Here is a 26,235-nt window from a genome sequence, read left to right on the forward strand (position 1 = left end):
TACTTTTGGGGGAAAATTTAAAGATCTACCAGATAATATCACAAACTTTAAGACATTTAGTGAACTTGGAATTCCTAGAAAGTACAGGGTCTGCTTTATTCATTTTTATATCCTCAAATTAATTAATAAATTTTTGCTGGATGAACAGCTGATGAATTTTCAGGGTTATTCCTCAGTAAGAATTCAGGTTTATGTTTAAGTAATAGACAACCCAGCATGTATCAGGTCTCCACTCTGCAAAGTGATGCTTTGGGGCCCGGGCTGGAGGTGGTGGAGGACATAATGCCTCAAACCCATCATTATCAACTAGCTCAGAAAGATACAAACTTTTATTACTGATGGGAACAGTGATGGGCATTGAGGGAGGAGGGCAAGAGAGACTCCCCGCAAGGATGTGGGGCAGGAAATGAGAGACTCCATAGCAGAATATTTAAAAAGAATCATGTAGGTAACGAACTCTGTATGGCCTCCTAAAGAGGATTGGTTTTATTGACTTGAAGATTCTTTCTCTGTTACATATTGTGATGAGTTGAATGCAGAAGCTGGGGAAGCTCAGTGGCTCTACACCTTGAAGACGGGGAAGATTTGAAGAACATGGGAATCTGGACTGGAGGAGGAAGAGATGGTGAGTCTGAGCTCTCCATGAAGGAGGTGGGAAGAAAAGGCCCTCAGGATCTCCATGGGCAAGAAACAGATCTTTTCCCTGCGGGATTTGCAGGTGGTGAACTTGTAGGCAGCATTCAATGGAATGTGTGATGTAATTCCCTCTTTCATTGTACTTCATCACCCTCAGTTAATAACACGGTTGTTTGATGCTCTATGTGAGTGGATTCTTCAGGGGACCCATGGAAAGGTAATACACTCTGCATCTCAGTGGGGTGGCTGATGAAGAGAAACCCCATGCAGAGAGATGGAATTGAGGAAGAGAAGGCAGCTGACCTGTGTGACTTGTGAATATTTTAAGTTCTGCGTAGGAAGGCCAAGAACACTAGGCTTTAAAGTCTGCCCTGTGCAACTTACAGAAATGGTGGTAAAAGTGGATAAAGGGAAATGGCAGTTGTTAATTTTTGAGTCTCTAATAAAAACCATTAATTCTCTTTACAGAAAAATGCACAGATGCACATACACACAATTCCTGAATCCAATTTTTAGGAGTCTTTGTTCTCCAGGTGGAGAACCTTGCAGTGAAATCTACAGTAAAACTCTAAATAAAGTAAAAAATTAGATTAATGAATGAAGCATATAGAGAAATATATGGATATTGAAAAAATGGGAAAGTGAAAAAGTAGAACTTTCCTAAGAAATACTCGCTGGACATTTTGGTGGCTTAAAAATGGAAACATCAAGAAAAGAGTAAAAATAATTGAGGACAGGGATGACTTTTCAAGAGAGCACAGCTACTCACAATGCCCACGGCTGTCTCCCAGCAAGAGCCTCGCGGCACGTCAGCAGGGTGCAGGGGTGGCCGGGGGACACTCTCGTTCCAACCCGAGGAGTTGTAATAGTTAAACAGAGTCCAGTGAGTGATGTTCTTTATTTTCTCTTCATTAGAAAGCTGGAACAGAAGATGGAGATGCGGGGTTGGAAGGAACCAGGGACGGCCCAACTGTTTCCACAGGAACAACAACTAAAGCCAGCACATGCCACAATCTTACCACCTCATATCTGCCCTACCCCTCAATGGAGTCCCCCCAAATCTAAACAGAAGAGGGGGGCAATTGACCAAAGTCCTTGGGTCTTTTCCATGAAGTTATCTTCCATCCATCCATCCAATCATTCATTCTTCTTTTGAGAATAATTGATTCAGGGTCTATTCTGGACATATGAGGCAGTGATGACACAGAAGTGAACCAGAGATGGAGCATTCCTCAGAAAGTTCACAGTCTCATAAGTGACAGAGATGGACAAACAGTTATAGAATCTATACTAATAAAAGGGCAATGTGCTAATTAGACCAGGAGACCTTCTGGACGTCCTTCTGGACAAAGCCATGGTGGCGGGGCTGAGGCAGAGGCAGTTAGGGGCGATCAGGCCAGGAGGGGAGGGCAGTTGGGGGTGATCAGGCTGGTCGGGGGGCGGTTGGGGGCAAGCAGGCAGGCAGGTGAGTGGTTAGGAGCCAGCAGTCCCGGATTGCGAGAGGGATGTCTGACTGCTGGTGGGATTGGGCCTAAACCGGTAGTCCGACATCCCCTGAGGGGTCCCAGATTGGAGAAGGTACAGGCCTGGCTGAGGGACATCCACCCTGTGCATGAATTTTGTGCACTGGGCCACTAGTCCTATATAATAAAAGCCTAATATGCTAAGTGTCCAGTCGTCTGGTCATCCATTCAACCAATCAAAGTGTAATATGCTAATGATATGCTAAGGCCACTCAACTGCTCGCTATGACATGTGCTGACCACCAGGGGGCAGACGCTCTGACTGGTAAGTTAGCTTGCTGCTGGGGTCCAGCTGATCGGGACTGAGCAAGATGGGCCAGACAAACCCTGGAGCCCTCCTGCAGTCCCTCCCCAGCTGGCCAACCTCCTGCATCCCTCCCCGGCCCCGATTGTGCACTGGTGGGGTCCCTCAGCCTGGCCTGCACCCTCTCGCAATCCAGGACCCTTTGGGGGATGTTGGAGAGCTGCTTTCAGCCCAATCCCACAGGCCAGGGCGAGGGACCCCACTGGTTCAAGAATTTGTGCACCAGGCCTCTAGTAGAGTGATAAGAGCTATGGAAAATTTTCTCTGAGGATCGAGAAAGTTCACATCAGACAATGGCAGCCAGAGAAGACTTCCTGGGGAGACAAAGAGATCTGAGCCTAAACCTCAGGGAGGATTACTCAACTAGTCAAACATGGGGAGAAGGGTGGAGAGAGAGAAGTTTGCTCTGAGGAGGAAATGTGAGGTTTAGGAGGGTGGAGCAGTCTTTTGGAGTAGGAGGGAAGCCAGAGATGAGGATGGAGCAATGGGCAAGGGCCAGATTCAATTACTTCCATGCTTAGAACCTTCTTATAGCTTCCCTGTTAACCTCAGGAAAAAATTCTTGCAGCTCAACAATGAGGAGGGAGGGGAAAAGAGGAGGAGCCTCATCACCTGGGCCTTCCCCAGTTTCATTTTTCACTTCTCCCCCTCCACTCTGTTCAGCCTTCCTGCAGCTCTCTATTTGCACCAGCTGTTCCCCCTGCTTTTTCCAGTCTCTGCTAGGATTCCTCAGGGGGTGCTGGAGCCCCTCCTATGCACTGCAGTGCTGCCCTGGGCTTGCCTCAGTGAAGCATACCCTGCAGATGAGCCTGTCTCCTGGCCCAGAGGGTGAATGCCCTTGGAACAGGACTGTGTTCCACTCTCTGCTGTTCCCTGAGGACCTGACGCAGAGGGCTCCATAACCATTCAGTGAGCAATGATGAAAGGTTAAGTCAATTATGACATATCATCTCAGCGGACACTTACTTGGCTGGCAAACACTTATGGCAGCTATGAAACCATATGGGAAAGGCTGCAGATAAAATATTGAGTACCAATTGACATGTACAAGATGTGAAAAAAGACAACCTAAGAAAAAGACAGGGAAGAACTGCAGCAAAATGGTTAATGGTGGTTGTCTTGGGTCATATTCTGGGATATTTGTTGTTCATTTTATTTTTCTGAGCTTTCCAAAATTTACTTAACTGATATGACACATGCATCACGAGAGTATTATATCTAAACAAGGAAATTTGGTGGGCACCAGGGACTGGGGGGAGTTTGTGGTCTTTACCTTGAGGTGGACGTCATCCATCAGGGCCAAGAGGAACGTGTAGAGATTCCCCAGGAAGAGTGCAAAGATACGTCCCAGCTGCCACTTCAGCCCAATGCGTGGGTGGTAGTTCTCCAGGGCAGCGATCGTTTCAAACAGAGGGGGACAAAACATCCCAAGCAGGGACATCACAATTTCAACCTGAGAGATCAGCAAAGCCTGGGTTACTTGCCTCATCAACATCACTTGGTTGGTCACAATCTCTGCACCCTGAGGGCCCTGCATCTCCTTCTCCTTGTTGTCACCTCCTCTGCCTCTGGAGATGCCCTGGGGTCTCCAGAACTTGCTGTGTGAACCTGGCGAAGGCACCAACATGCCCTGAGCAGTTAGCATGTGTCCCACACATCAGAACTGCTCTGCAACTGGTTGCCATCATGATTGTTGCTTATTAGTATTGATTAAAAAAAAAACGAGCAAACCTTTTTTGAGAAGTAAATGAGTTAACCTAGGGGACACTGCTTTGGGTTCTGTAAAGCTGTGAACTAGGTAAGAGTCACCGTGATAGCTGACATCATTTCAGGAGACTGGAAGACGAGAAGCTTATGATTCTGAGCTTAGCTAGATGGTTCTGCTGTCTCACCTGGATTCATTCATGAATCTATGGTCAGCTGATGGTTGTTGGCTTCATTCACATGTCTGGTGGTTGACTGGCTACCACCTGGGGTGTTGAGATAACTGGGCCATGTCTCATTATTCAGTAGGCTAGTCTGGACTTATTTATTGTTAATTTAAAAGAAAATGTTTTTATTGATTTCAGAGAGAGGAAGGGAGAGGAGAGAGAAACATTAATGATGAGAGAGAATCACTGATTGGCTGCCCTCCTGCATGCCCTCTACTGGGGATCAAGCCCACAATCAGGGCATGTGCCCTGACCTGGAATCAAACCGTGACCTCCTGGCTCATAGGTAGATGCTCAACCACTGAGCAACACCAGCCGGGCTGGAATTGTTTAAATCATGGAGGTCTCAGGATTCCCAAGAGAGCAAGTTCCAATTCACAAGCACTTTTCAAGTCTGCTTGTATATAGTAGCTACTATCCCATTGGCTAAAGCAAGTCACATGGCCAAACCCAACTGGATTCAAGGGATGGGGAAAAAGATGCCACCTCTTTGTGGGAGGAGCTAGAAAAGCACATTGCAAAGAAATGTGCATACAAGGATGGGAAGAATTTGTAACCATTTGCCAACTACCACAGATGTCAAATTTCCAAAAGAGATTTATGGATTCAATATAATCACAATAAAACTTTAATGTGTTTTATTGTGGATCTCCATGAGAAAATCACTCTACCAGATATCAAGACATGTTATAAAGCTGTGGTTGCCCTAGCCAGTTTGGCTCAGTGGATAGAGCATCAGCCTTCGGACTGAAGCTGTGGTTTATGAGTGTGTTATTAGTGCAGAATTATACAAATAGATCAATGGAATGGAAAAGGGAGCCCAGAAACCTAGCCATGTATTAATAAACACTTAATTTATGACATATGGAACTATAGAGCTGTGAGGAAAGGATCACCTTTTTAACAACTGTGTTTAAAAGCTATCCTGACTGACATGCTAATTAAACCCAGTTCTATCTAGCTACAGAAGCCTAATGGGTGACCCTTTGTTCAAGATGTTTGCACTACTAGACTAGAAAGAGATGCAATTTCACTTTCTAGATCAAGTCTTTAGCTGAACGGCGTAGGAACCAGTGTAATTTCAGTATTTGCCCCTAATATTCACTTCCATAGAGATGCCCTCCTTACCTCATTCCTTTCATACCAGCTGACATTCTGCATTTTGGAGAATTCCTGGGATCGCTTCACCACAAAGTAAATGAGGTACCCGCTCCCACACAAACAGCAGATGATGAGGAAGTTGGCCAGGACACGGAGAAATCTTGTCAGGTGAATATTTTCTTCTTTGTTACTTTCTTGTTCATCCACTATTGATTCCTTAATGTGTGAAAATGAGATGTGAATAATGGAGGGTCAGGAGCCAATAGGAACCATGGTTGGGTTCCTGGGATGACTCCTTTCTGGATTTCTATAAGTGAAGTAATATAGAGCGGTGATATTAAGCACTGTTGCCCTGTGGAGAATTAGTTCTTTCCTTTAAGAAAACCCTGGCCAGTGTGGGTCAGTTGATTGAGCTTCATCGGGAGCACCAAAGGGTTGCCAGTTCAATTCCCAGTCAGGGCACATGCCCAGGGTGGGGTTCAGTCCCTAGTCGAGGTGCATATAAGAGGCAATCAGTTGATGTTTCTCTCACATTGATGTTTCTCTCTCTCTCTCTCTCTCTCTCTCTCTCTCTCTCTCTCCCTCCCTCCCTCTCCCTCTCCCTCTCCCTCTCTCTCTCCCTCTCTCCCTCTCTCCTTCTCTCTCCCTTCCTCTGCCTTCCCCTCTCTCTAAAACCAATAAAACCATTTTAAAAATAAAGGAAAAGAAAACACATTTTGCTGTTACTGTTATTCTGGTCCACGCAATGACAGAAGCTTAGATTTATTAAATAATTACCATGTACCAGATGTGTACACTTCCCATGCATTTTCCCTCTTAATCTCAACAACAAACCAATAGAGACATTACTATTATTACCCATATCCCAGATACTAAGGACCAGAGAAATTCCAGTAACTGATTGGGATTGTTTTAAATCTATAGATCAAATAGATTAAAATTGATTCTTATTATTAAGTCTTCTAATCTAGAGGCTGGCTTTTTCTATAAAAAAGTTCTGGCCAAACTTTTTAAAAATAAAAAGCCAGATAGGAAATCCTTTGGGCTTTGCAGGCCACATGGTCTCTCTTACAACTGTTCAGCTATGCTTTGTAGCATGACATTAACCACAGAGAAGATATAAATGTATGGGCATGGCTTTGTTTCAATAAAATCTTATTTAGAAAAATAGGCAGCAGCTGGATTTGAACCCTGGGCCATAGTTTGATGACCCCTGTCCTAATCCATGAGGATGGTATATCTCTCCATTTATTTAGAGTTTTCAAATCTCTTTCAGCAATATTTTATACTTTTAGCGTATTTTCATTGTTACAAATTGAACATAATTAAAGCATAGTGATTAATCACAAAAACAATATGTAATTATATATGTGTTTTCCGATGGTCTTAGGCGACCCCTGTGAAAGGGTTGTTCGACCCCCAAAGGGGTCACGACCCACAGGTTGAGAACCGCTGCCCTAGGAAGTGGGAACTGCCCGGGGTGGCTACCTTGAAGCTGGTGGTGATGGACACATATTTGTTGTCAGCCGTCTCTGAATTGCCGATCAGGTAGTCCCAGCTGGTGAACATCTTGAAGCTGAATGTGAAGTTATCACTCTCCCCTTCGCTGGTGCCGCCCTGGGTGTTGCTGGCCATCCTGTAGGGTGCACAGCACTGTTGTTACATCTGCCCTGTCTGTACTGTGCCAGCCCGTGTGAACCTTGGCCCGAGCCATTCATGGGCACAGGTAGCCGACATCTGATGGAGGGAACGAACCATGCAGGTACTCGGGCCAAGAAAGATTTGATGGGGACACCTGCTCTTCCCTTCAAATTCAGAGTCCCCTGTGAGCATCTATGGTGTCAGTTGTGTAATTAGAAGCCTGCAGGACACTTAACCATGCTTTTTGCCCCAATGTCTGATTTCCTATGGCTTGATTTGCCTGCACATGTTTTAGAACTCTGTTCTCACAGAGAAACGGCCTCTTCTAACGTATCTATTTTCTTCAATAGAAAATGTATTTTTTCTGATGTAAAATCCAATAAGCCTGAGACAGTTGGTACTGCACCCAGGTAACACAGGCATCCTTTTCTTAAAGCACCTTGGACCTGCCTTGTTACCTACATATTTCATCCCACCGTTCTTTGTAGAGTCTCTCTGGAGGTCAGCTCTGTGGGAATCGAAAAATTCAGAGCAGGAACTCTATCAGACACGGGGGGGGGGGGGGGAGAGGGTGTGGGGGGTGAGGGTGCACTCTCTCTAATTCTATGTGTTGGTTTTTGGGATTTGCTATTTTAGGGGCTTGGTCGGCTTAGTTAGCTTTTTGGTTCATCAGGGAAACATTTCATATCCTTATACTTATCTGGGATAATTGCAGGGAAAAACGTAACCACATGAGGCTAAGAATAAACCTAAGCCTGTCTCCTTGTTTTTTTTGTGTGTTTTTCCTCCCTGTTGCTTGATAAAGCTGGGCAGCCACGTATCTCCTCATGGTCACTGTTGTGTACTGGGCAGGCTCTCATGACCGGCAGCACTTCCCTTTAGGATTCTAACCAGGCTTGGAGAGTTCGCTACTCCTCTTCTCAGACTCAGCTACCCCTGCTCTTCTGGGAGAAGTGACCCTTTGTGGCCCTGCCGAAGGGTGGTGAGCCCTGGTGGTCAGGTGTGTAGGCGACTGTGACCCCACCCTGCACCAGCCTTTACTGATTGGGGTCCCCTGACTAAGAAGAAGGCAGTTCACCGGATGGGTCAAAATGTTCTTTAGAAAGTATGAATTAAGAACCACAGACATAATTAAGAACCAAGTCCACTTCTGACCATTGAGACCATTGAGAGTTGGGGCCAATGTGGACACCATACGTTCATTTAGGCTTACTGTTTATCTATATCATAAAAGACCTGTATGATGCTGTAATGGTGTCACAACCAAGCCACCGGTCACCAGGAGGTGCATGGAGCACCTGTCGCGGGCTGGGACTCTCGGCTTGCATAGAAGAGGGCACGGGGGATGGGTGTCTGGCGGGTAGGAGTGGGGGAGTGCTGCATGGGTCCCCAGGTGGCGAGTGGAGGTGCTCCCACTGTGGGGGGAGGGGCGGGGGTGCACAAGGCCCAGGGTGAGGTGGGGGGGGCAGGGGCGGGGGGGGGCGGGCAGCACACAGGGGAAGGGCGTGAGCTGGGAGCGACGCAGGGTGCCGGCAGCGTCCACAGAGCGTCGGGGTGTCGCAGGGCAGCGGACATGGCCCTGATGGCAGGCTAGGCCTAGGGGACCCTACATGTGCACCACTTAATCATGCGCTGGGCCTCTAGCATCATGGTAAGTACCAGGCTGGATTCCCACATGCAAGCTAGAGGAAGAGAGGAACAGAAGAGTTTTTTAGAAAAAGCTGAGCTCTGGGGAAAGCAAACACAGGTCTTGCACACTTCTCCAGTCTTACCTTACTCAGTACCATACAACCACAGTGGCCTTTTGGCAGTTCCTGGAATTCACTAGGCTCCTTCCTACCTCAGGGCCTTTGCACATGCTCCTCTTTTGTCTAAAATGCTGTGCCCCAGACTTTCAGCATGGCTGGCAGTTCTCAGCCTCATCTAAAGGAGTTTCTATCCCATTTCACAGAACTTCCCACATTACTCTGTTTGTCTTTTATACCACATACAACAATCTGCCTTTGCTTTATTTTTTTTTCTGTCTAAATCCCCCACAAGAAGGTAAGTGGGCACAGAGTGGCCGTGGGAGTAGGATGTCTGTATGAAGAAAATTAAAAACCTGTAAAGAAGACGGTCATACTTACGATCTAATGACAATCATCAGGCTATAGCCGAACACGCTGACCCCCACCATAAAGTAAGCCATGGGCAGTCTGTACCTCAGCCACCCGATGGTCCTCTGGTCGTTGTAGTAGCCGTAGAAGAGAGCGGAGTATTTAATGTAGCCCTGTGGGACAGCAAACCCAAATGCTCTGGGTTTGTAAGCTCGGCGCAGTCATCAGACACTTCCATGCTACAGGCATTTCTTTCTCAGGGGCTTAGCGGGAGTCTGAGGGGAGGAAGGAAGAGTTCTGGACACTCTTGTTCTTCCCTTCACTTCCCCCAATTGCTCCTAAGTCTCCCCATGTCTCCATGGCTCCCCCTTTCCTTTCTTCATCCTCTCAATTTCTCCATTATACAGAGCGCAGAGATACAGGACGGAGAGGACAGTCTTGTTAACATTCGGGATAAAGCTAGGAATAAGGGGTGTGTGTGTGTGTGTGTGCACGCACATGCATATGCACAAATAGCTCCAGATTCTCAATGTGAGCATGAGACCCTGAGCAAAGGCAGGGAGGCACCAAAAGTGTGTGATGCATCCAGGGACTCCCCCCAAACTTGATAACATTGGGGCATAAAGTGTGAGGTCTTAGGTAGATAAGGGACCGAAGAAGTAGGGGACAGCCAAGCCAGGTCATGAATAGTTCTTTTGTAAACCCAAGCCAGAACACTGGGTTTTATTCCATTTGGGAGTGGGTATAAGTGGATATTGGAGGTAGGGATGATAGGGTCAGGTTTGCATTGTAAAAAGATCGCTCTGTAAGCAGAGGGAATGTAGATTGAAGGAGCAAGCCAAGGCAGAGAGCAGAGGTAGAAGATTCCGACAGTGGTCCTGGTATCTGGATGGCAGATGCAAAGTAAGGGGTACAGACAAGGACTCATCCATGCCCATGGCAGGGCGTAGAGATGTAGTGGGGTGTTATTCAAAGGAGAGGTAAGGGGGATGGAAAAAAAGGACCAATTCTAGAAATATTTAGTGGTTAGGCTCAGACATAGTGATTGATTGCATGTGGGCAGGGTGGATAAGAGGGAGAAGTGTAGGGTGACTTAATGATTGGATGAACCATGGTTCCAATAAAGGAGATGGGGAAACGGTGTGTGTTTGGTTACATAGATGTTGGAATTTGTGGAACAATACGACATTCACTTGAAGATGCCATGTCACACTTGGGAGAAGGCTGCAATAGACTTGGGGTCTTCATGTGGGCACAGGGAGAGAAAACCATATTGTAGATCAGCTTACATTGATCTAGTGGAATGAGGGGAGCCGTGTTCTCATGGGGGCTCATAGCCATCAGGAACCTATGAAGGGGACCGAGGAGGACGTAGTGGCTGACTCATTTTGCATAGTGCTGGAATTCTATTTGAACAAAGCACTGGGTTTTCAATAATTAAATGCAACATGTCTTGTGTATTCGTGCAGTTTTTAGACCTCACAATCACAAAACAGAAGTTCATTGGCATGTTGGCAATGGTACCTCAAAATCCCAAAGGACGGAAAAATCCATGGCTCTTTCTTCCTCTGCCCGTGGCACTGTCTTTCTGGGTATACTTCCATAGGGCATGCCCATCAGTACCTTGTAGGGACAGGATGACACGATTATATGTGGAGAAAATACAAACACACTGAGACTTCCCTTCTCAGAACAGGCACACCCATTTTCTTCTTTAAATGACATTAATCGTGTTCCTGATTTTACAAGTAGCACACTTATTGTGGAAAATGTGAAAAAGCCTGACCACTTGGGTGAGCATCAACCTATGAACCAGGGGGTTACGGTTCAATTCCCGGTCAGGCCACATGCCTGGGTTGCAGGCTGGATCCCCAACATGGGCCATACAGGAGGCAGCCAATCAATGATTCCCTCTCATCATTGATGCTTCTGTCTCTCTCCCACTCCCTTCCTCTCTGAAATCAATAAAAATATGATAAAAATGTGAAAAAGTAAAGAAGAGCATTTTATCTACCACCTCCCCATCTTAGGAAAAAAACCTACCTCAGTGTCCTTAAACTTATTCACCTTCACAAGACTGCTTTTCTGAACCACTGTATTGCCCGTGACGTCTCATAGGCCTACAGTATGTTTATGTGCTGTCTTCTCATTGAAATAAATTCATTTGGAATAAAAAAACCAAACTCCCAGGAAGAAAGCAAAAGCTCTGCGAAGGTACATTTCCCCAGTGACTTCTGGGAAAACTGACACTTCCTTGGCTATGGAGGGAACAAGTGAAACTTCTTGTTGGCCTCTGGCAATATTTCTCCCCTGGGGAGAACCAGGCCTGGTGGAAGGGCACTTGTACACACTTGCCGGAAGGTTTAAAATCCTTATTTCTAGGTCAAAGAGTGATACTGGCTTAAGGATATACATAGGACTAAGTGGACTCTTAACCCAGAATTTCCAGGTATGTGTATAAAGGAGTATAAAGGCTAGTTAATGACATATTTGTCACTACACTTTTTAAGTTATGTAGAAAAGAATTCAGTGGTTTTATAAACAACTAGAGGCCCGATGCACGAAATTGCTACAAGAGTAGGCCTTCCTTCCCCCAGCTTTTGGCACTGGCTTCCCTCTGGCACCTGGGACCGGGGCTTCCCTCGCAGCCCTGGCTTCGTCTGGAAGGTTGTCTGGAAGGACATCCGGAAGGACGTCCAGTCTAATTAGCATATTATGCTTTTATTATTATAGGTGTAACATTTCTTTGCTACTAAGCACTTAGTGTCACTGTTTTTACCTGGTTTACTGAAGTGACTCAACCATCAACCGTTTCCAACTAATCTGGTTTAATTCACATTACATGAAAATCCTTTTAATTTCCTAATAAACAGACAATGCAGAAAAATTTCCCAAGGATGTGACTACAGATAGAATTGACTTCATATTCTCATGGAACCAGTTATAGCAAAATAGGGGTCAGTAAACTATCATAGAACCCATTAATACACCTGGAAGGAAGAAAATATTAAATGCAGACAGATAGTTACGTGAAAGTTTCTGAAGTAAATCCACTTGTGTACCCAGCACCAGCACCAAACAGCTCAGGCAGGACTATAGCAATTCGTGTGTTTGATGCTTAATGGACCAGAGGCGATGGGGGGTTTAAGGGTTGCAGGAGGAGGAAGTTAATGCTATTGAGCACCTTTTGTGTGTGATGGATCCAATTTTCACATCAGTCTTTTTGTTTCTCAATTGCTCATTGATAGGCAAGGACCTACCTGTATTCACAATAGGATAATAGTTGAAAGAATAGTGAGGAGCACTAGTCAAATCCAATTTTTTTTCTGTAATAATTATGATATAATGCATTCTATCCCCCCCCCCCCCCTCTCAGGGTAAAAGAAGAAAACTCACTGAGATATTAATTTCCACTGATCTTAAAATGAGAGGCAGAAAAATGCAGAGTCCACATCTTAATTCAGAAATATTTTGGTTCCTTTTTAAACTGAGCTATCTGGGCAACTGATGTGAGTATAGAATCTAAAATGAATGACTGATTCTTTGTAAAACAGAGAGTACTTAATATAAATGAAGATGGTGGTTATGATAAGCTTGAATACTATCCAAAGACATGCGAAGTTCTTTCTTACCTCTGGGATTATGACTAGCCCAAATATTAAGCCAAAAAGGACAAGGTTAACACCATACATCCATCGGAGAAAGATGAAATATGATGCCACTGAAGAACCAAAGTGACCTGGAGAGAGAAACAATGGGAGGTTTAAGGGTTGCAGGAGGAGAAGTTAACGCTATTGAGCACTTTTTGTGTGTGATGGATCCAATTTTCACATCAGTCTGTGGCGTGGACATCCTGACCTCCATTTTCTTTTTCTAAATAAGTAACATGAGACTCTCTGGGCTTAGTGGATCTGCCTAACCTCCCAGAATCAGAAAGTGAAGTAACACAATTTAAATCTTTGTCTAGCTCGTCCATAGCCCGTTCTTTTCCCAGTACAACAGGATCTCCAATAGCCTAATCAGAGGGACAAGAACACAATCCCAGCCCTTGGAAAACACTTCAGTAAACCAGCTAAAAACAGTGACACTAAGATACTCACTTTCAATGTCCTTGATCTTCATTTCCCAGGGAATACACTGAGTCTTGAAATTATCAAAGTCTCTCTTAAACTTGATCCATTTCTGAAATTAGACAGGCAATACCCTCAGTTCATTAACATGCTGCCTTGGGCCTTGGAGGGGCATGCTGGAGGTGCACATTGATGTTGACATGTCGACATGAGGTCACATGTGGGTGAGGCACCCCCTTGGAGTCGGTGAGCCCAGGCTGCCAGAGGTGGGTGCTAAGTCTTCGCTTTAAGTCAGGTGTGGAGTGAGAGAGGAGCCAGGGCAACACAATACCTTGCATTTGTCTACCGGGCTGATAACACTTCAGGTTGGAACAGTTTATATATGAATTTAGAAATTTTGTATAGAATTTCCGATTTGGGGAATCAAATCAAGCTTTAGATACAGCTTCCTTTACCTTAAAACAGAAATTCAGTGGAAAAAAGAAATCTCACAACTCTCACAGCACGCTTTGCAGACAGCCAAGTGCCTAAATCTGATAGGAATTGTTGCTAAACCACGAAGCTGATGGGACCGGTAGAGGCCTCAGCCCATGGCTTCCCATTCTTCTCCTGGTGAAACAGTAGCCTGCTTTTTGTTTGTGTTTGGTTTTGTTTGTTTTTTTTCTGAAGAAAAGGAAAGCATCACACCCCTTTTCACAGTCTTTTCCCAGCTCCAATACTCAGAGTTTGTACCAGTCAGAAACCTCAGTACCTGCCTGTCTGCTGGCTGGGTGAACATTTGTCAACTCTTCAGAGGGCTGCTTTCCAACAACCCCAGCCCCTGGAAATAAATCCATTTGGAATTTAAAAAATTCATAGGAAACAGCAAAGAGGTAGTAGGGAGAAGCTCCTCAGACCAGTGTCTATTATTACAAAGGCCTCCTAAGAACTTGTTCATGAAGGAAATGAGATTTTCCTTGGTAAATTCACTAGGGATGAAGGGAAATTTTGTCTGAAGGAATCAAACAGGGCTTCCAGACCTGAAGGCTTTGACCATATCCTAATTGGGTGACTACTTAATAAAGAAGGAAACCATCCGTCAGAAGAGAGAGGGGAGAAGGGGGGCTCCTAGGGATAAGACTGGTTGATATCCCTAAGACAGGAAGGGAGGGCTGTGGGGAATGGCCGGTGGAGGACACTGCGCACTTCAGTCCCACTGCGTCATCTACTTCCCTTCGTTCTGATTCTGTGCTCAGAAATCATCTCTGGCTTATTTGGCTTCCTGTGTAAGTTTGTCTATGAGGAGAGCAAATTAATAGATTGGAATTGGGATTATGGTTTAGCTTTCCATAGAACTAACTCTACTGGGGGGGAAAAAAGGCATTGCTGATGTGGACTTCAGGTTTTCCAGTTCTTGTATCAGTTATTTCTCCTTGTGAATTAATAATCCCGTATCTGGTTTTATATATCAGTCTCATAAGCTTTATTAATGTGCATCCTCCCCCAAGATGGATCTCCTCTCAGGGTGCTGATAACATCAGTACAAAATATAGGCTTGCAAGGCTGAGGCCAGTAGGGGTAATGAACGCTGCCAAGCGAGTCCCCTGGAGACACAGCCTGCCAGTTGGTCTTTGGCAACCATCCGACAGCCCCTCAAGGCTGTAGGCATCTTGGCCTGAAAAGTGATGCCTAGAGGGGGAGCAGAGTCAGAGGGAGGCCTGGAGAAGCTCTGCATCAAAGCTCTCTATCCTACATTGGCTTAGAGAATCAGAAAACGGGGGGGGGGGGGGGGCAGGAGAAGACCTCACACACCCTTCCACAGAGCTCCCTGAGATGGTAGCTGCTGCCCCGGGGCTGGGTTATTCATTGTGACTGTCATCTTGCTCACCAGCTATATAGTCAACTGGACCTCACGCTCAGGATTCTGGGGGAACTGGACACAAATGGTGAGGCTGGGAGGTGCCTGTGATAGTCACCCAAGTTCAGAAGTTTGTAGCCTCTGCATCACACACCTTAGTCATCAGCATCCTATAGGCGTAGAGTCGCTTGCCTTTCCCTTTTCCCAAGGCTCCTTCATACTTCTCCACAAATTCTTGGGCTTCCCTGGTTGGAAAAAAAAAGGCGGGGGCAGGAATTAACACCCAACCAAAAAAAAATCTGAACTATGAGGGTGTCTATGTGGTGGAAAGCTGTGTTTTTATACTGCTTGTGGAGTATAATGCAAGTTTCATGAATGAAAGGTATTTTGTCTGTTCAGTCCCTGAAATTTCCTAAATACAAGCACAGTGCTTGCTATAGGGTAGGCATCTGTAGGCAGAATTTTGGCCTCCATGACCTTCATCCCCTGGTGGTACATTCATGAGTGGAAAAAGGGATTTGGCAGGTATAATATTACTGACTTTCAAATAGGAACATAGCTGCCCTAGCCAGTTTGGCTCAGTGGACAGAGCATTGGCCTGTGGACTCTAGGGTCCTGGGTTTGATTCTGGTCAAGGGCACATGCCCGGGTTGTGGGCTCCATCCTCAGTAGGGGGCATGCAGGAAGCAGCCAACCAATGATTCTTTCTCATCATTGATGTTTCTCTCTTTCCCTCTCCCTTCCTCTCTGAAATCAATTCATATATATATATGACATAGCCCAACCAGCATGGCTCAGAGGTTGAGCCTTGACCTATGAACCAGGAGGTTACTATTCTATTCCCTTCCTTTTCAGGGCACATGCCCGGGTTGCAGGCTCGATCCCCAGTGCCGGGGAGGTGCGGGGGGCGGGGGGGGGGGGGAGCGGGCTAGAGGGGGACATGAAGGAGGCAGCCGATCAAGGATTTTCTCTCATCACTGATGTTTCTATCTTTCTCTCCTTCTCCCTTCCTTTCTGAAATCAATAAAATATATATTTTTAAAAAATAGGGACATGATTTTGGGTTATCTGGAAGGGTCCAATGTAATCACGTGAGCCCTTAAGAACAGAGGAGGAAGGTAGAAGAGTCAGAGAGAAGTGGCAGAAGAGAAAGTTAAGGAAATTAGAAGCAGGAGAATTTCTGACTCTCTGTTGCTGAGGCCCCACATGAAAACCAAGAGAAGGAAATGAATCTGCCAAAAACCAGTGAGCTTGGAAGAGGACCCAGAGCCTGAGATGGGAACTGCAGCCCTACTGATACCTTCATTTTAGTCCAGTGAGACCCTGAGCAGAGAATCCAGCCACACTGTGCTGGGCCTCTGACTGACAGAAGTGTGAGCTAACCAACGAGTGCTGACACTGTTAAGCTTGTAGTCGTTTGTTACAGCCGCAACAGAAAACAATGCAGCAATCAGGAGATATTTGTGAAGTGCATGAATGTTGAATGAGTGAGTGAACATCCAGGGAAGGTTGGCTACATTAAATACCCTGGGGTGGTGTGCTGGAGCTGGTGAGGACCGGCTCCCGTGAACCTATTTAACTATTCAGGGACATGGCCGACCAATTGTTGAACTGTTGGTACCTTGAAATTGGCCATGGTGGGAGCATGCTCCCCTTTTCCTCCCCCTTTCCCCCCGCTGAGACCCAATTTATCAGCAGCTACTGGATAAACCCAAACAAGCGGATAAAGAATGAAATTCATTTCAGAGTGGATGCAAGAGGCACGGTGGAGCTGTGGGTCTCGCTGCTATTGCTACAGCCCCCACTGCTTGCTCTACAAACCTACACCATCTCTAACGTGTCAGTGCGGGCCGTAGACACGTGTCAAAGTCACATTCTAACCTGGGAGTAATGCCAAGGCTGGTTTTATTAGGATGTCTCCATGGTGTATCAGTATGACGGAGGCTGACTGCCTAGCTGAGCCCAGGCTCAAAAGCTGGGCTGTCTGGGGTCAAGGCTCCACAATGGGATTAGCAACTTGTACCCCCTCAAGGCAGTGAGTTGTCTGTGACTACCAACATCACCGAGACACCAAAGGACCATTTTCATGAAATCCATACTTTGGTCCTCTTTCTCTGTCCTACGAGTGGACAGAGACTTGTAAGCTCTTGGAGTTTGAATTTAACCACGCCCACTTTGAAGATTTGGGGACTTCAGATGATGATTCTCAGAAGTGAAAGCCTGCTCTCGCGGAGCCCAGCAGCAAATGCTTCTCTTCTCCTCGCCCATACTCTGCGCCCAGACCCCCAGGGAGCCCGCGGGAGAAGAGCGCTCAGCACGGGGTGCAAACTCTGAGGGTCACTCACTGTGGAGACGCCGCCTGATTTAATCATTTTGATGAAGGAGCCTCTTGTGCCTGTGGGGTCTCTGACTCTCTCCTGTATGCGAGGTGCCCATACATACATAGGTATAAAATTTGGCTATTTTCTCTTGTTAAAAGAGGAATAATTTTGATGGACACAGTAAGCTAACATTTTTACAGTGAACGCCTTTACACATGTCCCCTGTGAGCCAGACCATCATGTTTTTCCTTACGGAGATGGGACTGGCTTCTGCAAACACTGGCACCTGCTCTGCGCTTCCCCATGGCTGCAAAGCTGACTTCCCTAGGGTGTTTCTGTCCCCTCCCTGTCAGCAGTGTCCTTTCAAACGAAGGACAAAAGCCACATTTGAGACAATTTCAGTCATTATTTCCTTAATGACGTTTTTGGTCCCGTCCTCTTTCTCCTCTTCTTCTGGGACCCACTTTCCCCTTCACATCCAGGGCAAGGGATTTGGAGAACTGACATTAGATCATTTGTTCTAGCCTCACAGGTGCCCGCGGCTCTGCTCACGCTCTCCCCAGACTATCTCCTCTCTATTGTTCAGGTTGGGTAATTTCTCTTGCTCTCCTTCAGCTTCGCTGTTACTTAACTCTGTTCTCTTCATTCTGCTGTTGAGCCCAATTATTGAGTTTTTAGAAGTGTCAGGTTTTTTTTAAAATTTCTAGTTGTTCCTCTATATCTATTTCTTTTCTTAGCCTTTCTATTTCTTCATTTGCTTCATGTGTTCATAATATAATAGTTTCTTTATAATCCTTGCCAGATAATTCCAACATCTCTGTCATCTCGGTATTAGCATCTGTTGATGGGCTTTTATTATTCAGTTTGAGAGCTCCCTGGTTCTTGCTGTGACGAGTGATTTTCAACTGAGGTCTGGACATCTGGTGGATTACGTCATGAGACCCCGGATCTCATGCCAACTTTGTGTTTCAGCAGGCGTCCTCTGACACGGCTCCAGTAGGTGAAGGGGATGCTACCTGGTTACCCAGGTGGCAGTCCAGGTCCTTCACTCACCTCCCCTGAGACGCAGGGCTGGGCAGGACTCCTTGTTACTGCTGAGCTGGAGTGGGAGCTCAGGCTCCCCACCAGGTGTCCACCCACATCATCCTAACGAGGAGGGACACCTTGTTCCTGCCACGTGGTGGTAAAAGTCCAGACTCTCCGTGTGGCCTCCACTGACACCATGGGGGGAGGGCGGGCTCACTCCTGCCCACTCTCTCCCCAAGGTGAGGGGGGATGAAAGTCCCTGCTCCCCACTCAGTTTTCTCTGATACCTCCTGGGGGCACCATGTCATAACCTGGCAAGGAAGGAAACCTAGGCTTCCCCACCTAACTATATATGTATATTTTGGTTAATCCTCACCTGAGGATATTTTTTCCATTGGTTTTTTAGAGCAAATGGAAGGGAGGGGGACAGACTGAGAGAAACATCTATGTGAGAGAGACACATTGAAGGTTGCTTCCCACAAACGTCCCGACTGAGGCCGGGGATCGAGCCTGCAACTGAGGTACATGCCGTTGACTGGAATTGAACCTGCAACCCTTCAGTCCAAAGGCCGACCCTCCAACCACTGAGCCAAACCGGCCCCCACTGACTTCTGTTGCTAGGGGTGGGGGTGGGGCTGCTGTTTTATTTGTGGGGTTTGGCTGGAATAGGGTTGTTGTTGTCTAACTGTTTTCTGTCTTGCCGGGCTGTCCATTTTCTGGTCCATTGGCCAGAGAGAGCAGGCTTTTCTTCGGGAATTTTTTGTGTATGTTGGCGTTGCTGGGTTGCCAGCTCCTCTAGCCTGGGTACATAGGCAAAAAGAAAGAAAGAAATCCTGGAACTCAATGCCCTGGCATTTCTTTGGTCCTGGGGTCCTTAGCCATCTGCCTTCGTCTCTGCACCGCACACAGTCTTTAAGTCTGTTTTACATGCAAACCTCCAAGGCTTTGGTTGTGCTGAGTGGGTGTGTCTATCTACTCTATCCTCCCGGAAGGGGAATTCTTCATCTCTCAGAAGAAAGCAAGCTGAGGAAAACATCTGAATAATTTTACTACGATTAAAGCAAACATCCCTGACTTGTGGGCACTAGTTGCTCTTTTGCCAACATTGCAGCCCATCGTGTGTCATTATTAATCATGTCCATTAATAATGCCTTTTCTGATCATCTTTGTTCCCATCCTTATTTCCCAGGGCTCAGCATGGTGTCTGGCACAAAGATATCCAAGTTTTAATAATAATAGCTACTGTTTATTAATTGCATATTATGTGCTGGGCATTTCAGATAAATATTTTGAATTTGTCAGAAAAACTCTGCGAGGTAGATATTATTACTCCTCTTTCACAGATGAGGAGTGTGAGGCTCAGAGAGGTTCAGGACGGGAAACCAGACTGAGAGGGATGAGCCAGCCAAAGCCACCCAGCTGTGGCAGAGGCGTGAAGGCAGGCTTGCCCCATTCACTGCTATGGCTCCTCAGACCTCGCCGTTGTTTTTTGATGACCTACAACAACTATGCCCAGGCCAGCCAGCTGCCCGAGTGGGCCAGAGGCTGGGGCCCCCACACCATTGCTTCTAAAAAAAGAGAACGTAGTCCGGGAATGCTCTCTGCTATTGAAGAGTTCACCACCAGAAGAGGAAACCGTACAGGGCAAAGGCGTGCATTCTAGAATGCCTAGTCATTCTGGAGAGGTGATTACAAAGTAAGAACGCAGGTCCCAGGGCCAGGATTCCTGAGCTCCAATCCTCATCAGGCCGCTTAACTCACTATGTGACTTTGGGCAATTTACTCGATTGCTCTGTGTCTCAGATTGCTCATCATTAAATGGGGACAATGATAGCCGTCCCCTACACCACAGGGTGGTGGTGAGGATTAAATGAATTGGGACACATACAGCACTCAGACCAGGGCCTGGCACATAGGGAGAGCTCAGCACATGTATAAAAGGAAGAACATTAGAAGATGAATCAGATTTGGCTCTGCAAACAAGAGCATCCGGTCAAATGCGGGGCGGTGCCTGGGCATCAGTGTGGCCGCTAATAACTGAGCCTGACTGTGGGGAGGGCCCCGGGGAGGGGCAAGGGGGACTTCATTGCAGGTGTGTAGAGGGAGCCGTGGGCTGGTAGAAAGCAGAAACCTAGAAGAGGCACTGGCCGGAGTGGAGCCCCAGGGACTGGAGCCTTAGGTATGAGTCTGGGATAAGGAGTCTTGCAAGAGGGAAGAGAAAGGAAGGCGGTCGGGATGGGGGAGACCACTGTTCGCTGGGAGACCTGCCCCAGTGAGCAAGTGAGAGAGACAATTCTTTCCAGCTTTTCAGGACTTAGTCACTTCCCACCCCCACCAAGGGTGGGAACTCTTCCTCCTGCCTGGGCGGGGGGGGGGGGGGATGTCAGACTTCTCCGTGGGCAGCTGAGCAGCCCTGGGGGATTTTCATCGCCCCTGAGACATCCAGCCAGCTGGGGATCTCATTTCCATAAGCATCAAGGTGCTCTTTTTCCACTGTTAATAAAAGATGTGTTCAGCTGACACCTGAGTGGGGATGAGGCTCTGTTGGAGTGACAGATGGCTGTGCCGCTCTAACAGAGGAAGAGCCCGGCCCTGAGGGAGCAGGAGCAGAGACTCAGACAAACAAGAACCGCTGCCCGGAGCAGCACCTACAGCCCAAATCATAGCCATTTAATCCAACATATTAAAAATTCACAATTCCTACATGTAACCAATATAAAATATTAATCACTTATTTCACATTCTTTTTGTATTGTCTTCAAATCCAGTGTTCATCTTGCTCCATGTGTGATGATTTAAATTTAAATAAATTAATATAAAAAATCCAGTTTCTCAGTCACACTGATGGGGAAAATAAGACATTTTGGGGGGGGGCTTTTTTTGGTCGCCTGGTATTCTATAACAGCACTAACTGCTTTTCAAGTCCTCAGGAGCCACAGGCGGCTACTTTGTTAGAGCATTTCCACCCCAGAAGGGTCTGTGGGCCAGCCCTGGCCTGGAGGCACCCCAGGGAGCCATTTTCCTGCAGCTGCGTGGGAGACAATGTAATAATTTGCAGGACAGTGAGTAAGCTCTGCCAGGGCCCTTGTAAGGGCCTGTAAGGGTTTGTGCAGCCAGCATCTTTACTATGCCTGCTGGAGGCAAGCAGAGTTAAAATAAGACTGCCAAATTGTTCTGCATAATAGAGGGGGAGGCAGTTGACTTGAGCCATGAAGAAACTGAGGTGTGAAAGAAAGCAACCAAGGAACTTGTATGCATGTATGCATGACCCATGGACTCAGACAATGGGGTGGTGAGGGCCTGAGGTGGGGGACAGGGGTGGGCTGGAAGGGGTTGGTGGGGGGGGGGGGGGGAAGGGACATATGTAATACTTTCAACAATAAAAATTTTAAAAAAGAAAGAAACTTAGGTGTGAGAGGAGCCGGGGAAAATGTCTTTATCATTTCTGCCCCAGCCCTGTGGCAGAAACATGGAAGAAGACTTGCGGGAAATGGTAAGTGTGGATGGGAGTTTTTTAGTAGAAAACCAGAAGTTAGGCAATGTGACTCCTGTTCTTATCTCAAAACTGCAGTAGACACTCAAGAATCATAAAGTGCTGGTGTGCCGGCCGTCATATGGACACCGGAGAAGTGGCTGAGTTGAAAACGGGACTTAGGAGTGTGTGTTCATGGAGCATCGTCGAAAGCTTGGCCCTGTGTTAGGCATTCGGGACACGTGAGTAGCTGAGACAGGCCCCCTCCTGCTCTCCGCAGTGTGAGTGTGCTACATACACATGGAGGGGTTCTGGGTGCTTAAAACCCAAGAGGTCTGAGTCTGTTGAGATGGGGGGCAGGGGGTCACAGAAAGCCCCCCCCCCCCCAAGGAAGGCGTGTCTATGTTGGGCTGCGAGGGAAGCACAGAAGCCACCAGAAGGGGTGGGTGTGAGACAGAAGGGGCAGCCAGGCACTGGAAGGGTGGGGCGCAGGCAGGAGCACCAGGATTCTGTCTCTCTGGCCTGGCCCAGCTCCTTGCTGGCCAAACAGCAGAGTCTCAGTCAACAGTCCCGGCTCACGCTGGTCTTGGCTGTAAGGGCAACTCCCCTGTCCCTCAGCACTGTGCTCGTGCTGGGAACAGAGGGGGCCAAGGAGAGTGGGAGGGTGAATCCCCTTCCTGTGAAGCCCCTTGGGGCAGAGAGGAGGAAGGGCCTTGGAGCCCATCAGGAGGAGCGGAGCTTTTGGGCGGTGAGAGGCCCTGGCCGGCCATCTGCTCACCTGAGCTCCGTAAGCTTCTTCGCCATGGGCCAGGGCTTGTTGCGCATGTGGGTGATGAGCTTCTTCTTCTCTTCCACCTGCTCCAGGATCCTGGCCAGTTCCTCCTCAGACAGAGACTCCCCAGCAGAGGCGCTGGAGGCCACGGAGGGCGATCTGGAGGAGAGCCAGGGTAGAGCAGAGAGTGAAAAGGAGGTGCCTGTGGGATCAGAGGAGCCCACAGTCAGACAGGTGGGCTGTGCACCAGACACTCGCAGCTCTGACCACCCTAGCAGGCCTGCGCCTGCTCAGAACCCCTCCGTGACTCCCGCCTCCTGTAGAAGAGGCCTGCAGCTCTGTCCTGTAGCTCAAGGCACTGGGAGGAAGGCCTCCCCAAATTCTACTTCTCCGAGTCCTCCCCACATACCAGACTCTAGCACTGTGCTGTCCAATAGAAATACAATGTGTGCCACATACTGTAATTTTAAATTTGTTAGTAGCCCCATTAAAGTGCTAAAAGGAAATGGGTAAAATTAACTTTTAATAATGCCTTTCATTTAATCCAATATATTAAAAATTATAATTTCAATATGTAATCAATATAAAAATTATTAATGAGATATTTTCCATTCTTTTTGTATTGTCTTCAAAGTTTGGTGTTCGTTTTGTGCTCACAGTGCCTGTCAATTCAGACATTAAATTTTCATTAAACATATCATATCTGTATTTGAATTTCATAAAATTTATAATTGAAAAAAGTAGATTCATGTACCTAAAATTTTTGAGACGTACTTAAAAGTTTCCCAACAAATGAAGCAAGTAGCAGAATGTCATTTTCTTTTGACATTTGCATCTGCATCGACAAAAGTTTGTCTTTTTTAAAGAAATGCTTTGGCTTTAAAGTAAAATTAATTTCAAAACTACATCTGTCTGTCCAAGTTAAGTACACTTACTAACTCTTGGGTCAGCTCTATATTAGCATCCAATTAAAATTAAATTGAATGGGACATTCGGTCCCTTGGTCCACTAGCCACATTCCCAGTGCCCAGCATGTGGCTGACTGCTGTTGTATGGACGACACTGGTGCAGAGAGCTCTCCGCTGGGCACCCTGTCGTGTGATGACCCTCAGCCTCTCATGGACAGGACTATGTGCTCAGCTGCCACAGAATCCAGATTTTTGTGTGTGCTCCTCACCGCCTCCTTCTGTCATAAGAACAGTGACGCGCAGCTGAGTTTGATTTAATCTGATCAACTTGGTTTAATTGGATCAGAAGGTCACAGTTCGATTCCTAGTCAGGGCACATGTCCAAGTTGTGGGCTTGATCTCCCAGTAGGGGGCATGCAGGACTCAGCCAATCAATGATTCTCTCCCTCTCCCTATCTCTCTTAAATAAATTTCTCTCTCTCTCTCTCTCTCTCTCTCTCTCTCTCTATATATATATATATATATATATATATATATATATATATATATATATATCCCCTACTAGTCTGTGGGGAACAAAGCTGAGGCTTTTTCATCTCTCTGTGCCCTGCCATGGGCATGGATGAGTCCTGGTCTGTACCCCTTACTTTGCATCTGCCATCCAGACACTGGTGGTCCGTTTAGGATGGTGCAGCTTCCCTCTAAAGTTTGGAACACTCCAAGGCCCATTGACAGTGCATTCAAGTTCTCTTTAAGTTGTTAAGGGCACTACTCATCCCTTACCTGCTTAGCTCATGTCCAGGGACAACCAGACAGTAGACAAAAGCCCTAACAGCCAAGGAGGGCTGACCTGGGTGACAGGAGGAATCAGTGGCCGGTTTGAGGGCCTGAGTTCCATCTCTGTAAAGGTGGAAAGGCACCATGGACAATGACTGGGGGTGTGGGTGAAGAGGGTTCGTTGGAACCTGGGGGAAGGAGTGTCAACTTCACCATAATCCTAATACCTCCACTGTTTCAAAAGCCTCCCCGCCCATTACCAACAGGGATTCTTCAAACATCTTGAGAAGTGAACAATGCAAAAAGGGGAGGCGAAGAGAGGGAGCTGTCCATTCAAAATTGGGAGCAAAACATGGAACTCAAGTTTTGACTTGTCAACTCTGTAAGCTGGTTCTGTTCATCAACCCACGTGTGCTAGCGCTAATGAACAAAGGAAACAAAACAGATGAAGCAAACCCCAAATCCTCGAACTTCAGAGCTGGTGGAACCCTTGCAGGTCTTGTAGATCAATGCTGTGTTTCACAGAAGAGGACACAGGTCCAGATCAGGGAAATGGTGTACTTAAAGCCCTCCTATGGGTCCTAAATCCAATTTTGTTTATTTCTATCAGCTCCTCTGCAAGAGCTGTGGCGAGTCACCTGCTGGAATCAGGAGATTTGGAGTCTTGTCCCACCCTGCAGCCTCCCCTCCCCACTCGGAGCTTCCACTTGCTCTGGTGTGAGATGAGGTGTTGAGTGGCGCGTGCCCAGTGACCACTCCACCTGGATGGCCATGATTTCCCCCAGGTTCTGCCCCAGATTCGGAGAGGTGGGCAGAGGCAAGTAGAAGCAGGAGAAGAGAGCAGGGGCAGCCTGTTTGTAAGGGGGGGGGGTCCTCATCAGGAGAGGGAGAAAGATCAGCAGAAGAGGGAAAGCACGACTGAAAACACACCTGAATCAGTCACAACACACCTGTGTTTCTTCAGTCGCTTCCACATCTCCTTCTTCGGCACCTCCTTTTCCTTCTTTGGGGATGCTCTCTGCTCCTTAAGGGAAGCCTTCCCATCCTTCTTCTTCCTCCCCTCTCGGGTCCTCCGGGCTGTGCTCCGCTTCTGTTTCCCCAGCTCTTCTCGGTGTCTCTTGTGCTCTACCTGCTTCCTCTGGGGGGAGTCTGGCCTTGGGCTGCCCTTGGCCCGCTCCTGGCCAGTAGGGCCTCCGCACCTGCCTGTCACACCCTCTGCTTTGGGGGCCGGCTTGCTGGAGGGTCTCCTCCCAGACCTGTCACCTGCAGGGGCAGGAAAAAGACAGGTCCCAGCTGTGAGAAATCAGATGTTCAAGATGCTTCTTGGAGCTTGTTGGCTCCAAAGGCCTCTTTTGGAGCCTCTGGTCTTGGGTGAAAATTGATGTCTCCCTCCTTTGACCAGTTGGCACTCCTACACACTCCTGCCTATCCTCAGGCAGAGATCCAGGCACATGCCTTTCTTCTTTCTCGGTGTGCAGTCCCTTGGACTCAGAGCTGAATCATCTCCTGACTCCCAGGGTCAAGGCCAAGCCTGGGCCTCTGTTTGGTAAGGCTGGATCACTGAGCCAGGAAGGACCCAGCTGGCTTCATTCGCCAGGGCTTTTGCCCCTCATGTGCCCCTGCCTGGCATAAAGGGAAGGATAGGAGGTGAGAGCAGCAGGTCCTGTTCCTCAGCACGGCCGTGCAGGCCACGGGTTCAGTCAGGAGGCAGAGGGAGAGGGGAAATGTGGGCGAGAGCCTTTGTTCTAGTTCCAGAGGGAAGGAATGGATGAGTTAGAGTAAGCAGGGTTAGGGATGGCTGGTTTGAATAATTTCAAAAA

The 26,235-nt window shown here is 47.3% G+C and overlaps 1 protein-coding gene across 1 annotated transcript in view; it reads right to left on the reverse strand.

The window, feature by feature from the left end:
- The window catches only part of TMC2 (transmembrane channel like 2), a gene marked incomplete at both ends in the record, with an annotated part of 47,970 nt that overhangs the window by 16,199 nt on the left and 5,536 nt on the right, over window positions 1-26,235 (reverse strand). The window contains 11 exons of the mRNA XM_081097705.1: window positions 1,406-1,555; window positions 3,737-3,916; window positions 5,523-5,711; window positions 6,984-7,131; window positions 9,263-9,405; window positions 10,757-10,855; window positions 12,865-12,971; window positions 13,333-13,414; window positions 15,294-15,384; window positions 22,737-22,889; window positions 25,366-25,678. Of these exons, the coding sequence (XP_080953831.1) occupies window positions 1,406-1,555; window positions 3,737-3,916; window positions 5,523-5,711; window positions 6,984-7,131; window positions 9,263-9,405; window positions 10,757-10,855; window positions 12,865-12,971; window positions 13,333-13,414; window positions 15,294-15,384; window positions 22,737-22,889; window positions 25,366-25,678 (1,655 nt within the window). The remainder of the gene's footprint in view (window positions 1-1,405; window positions 1,556-3,736; window positions 3,917-5,522; window positions 5,712-6,983; window positions 7,132-9,262; window positions 9,406-10,756; window positions 10,856-12,864; window positions 12,972-13,332; window positions 13,415-15,293; window positions 15,385-22,736; window positions 22,890-25,365; window positions 25,679-26,235) is intronic.

Source organism: Myotis nattereri (assembly GCF_964212035.1).
Source record: "Myotis nattereri genome assembly, chromosome: 8".
In the NCBI taxonomy this organism is placed as follows: domain Eukaryota; kingdom Metazoa; phylum Chordata; class Mammalia; order Chiroptera; family Vespertilionidae; genus Myotis; species Myotis nattereri.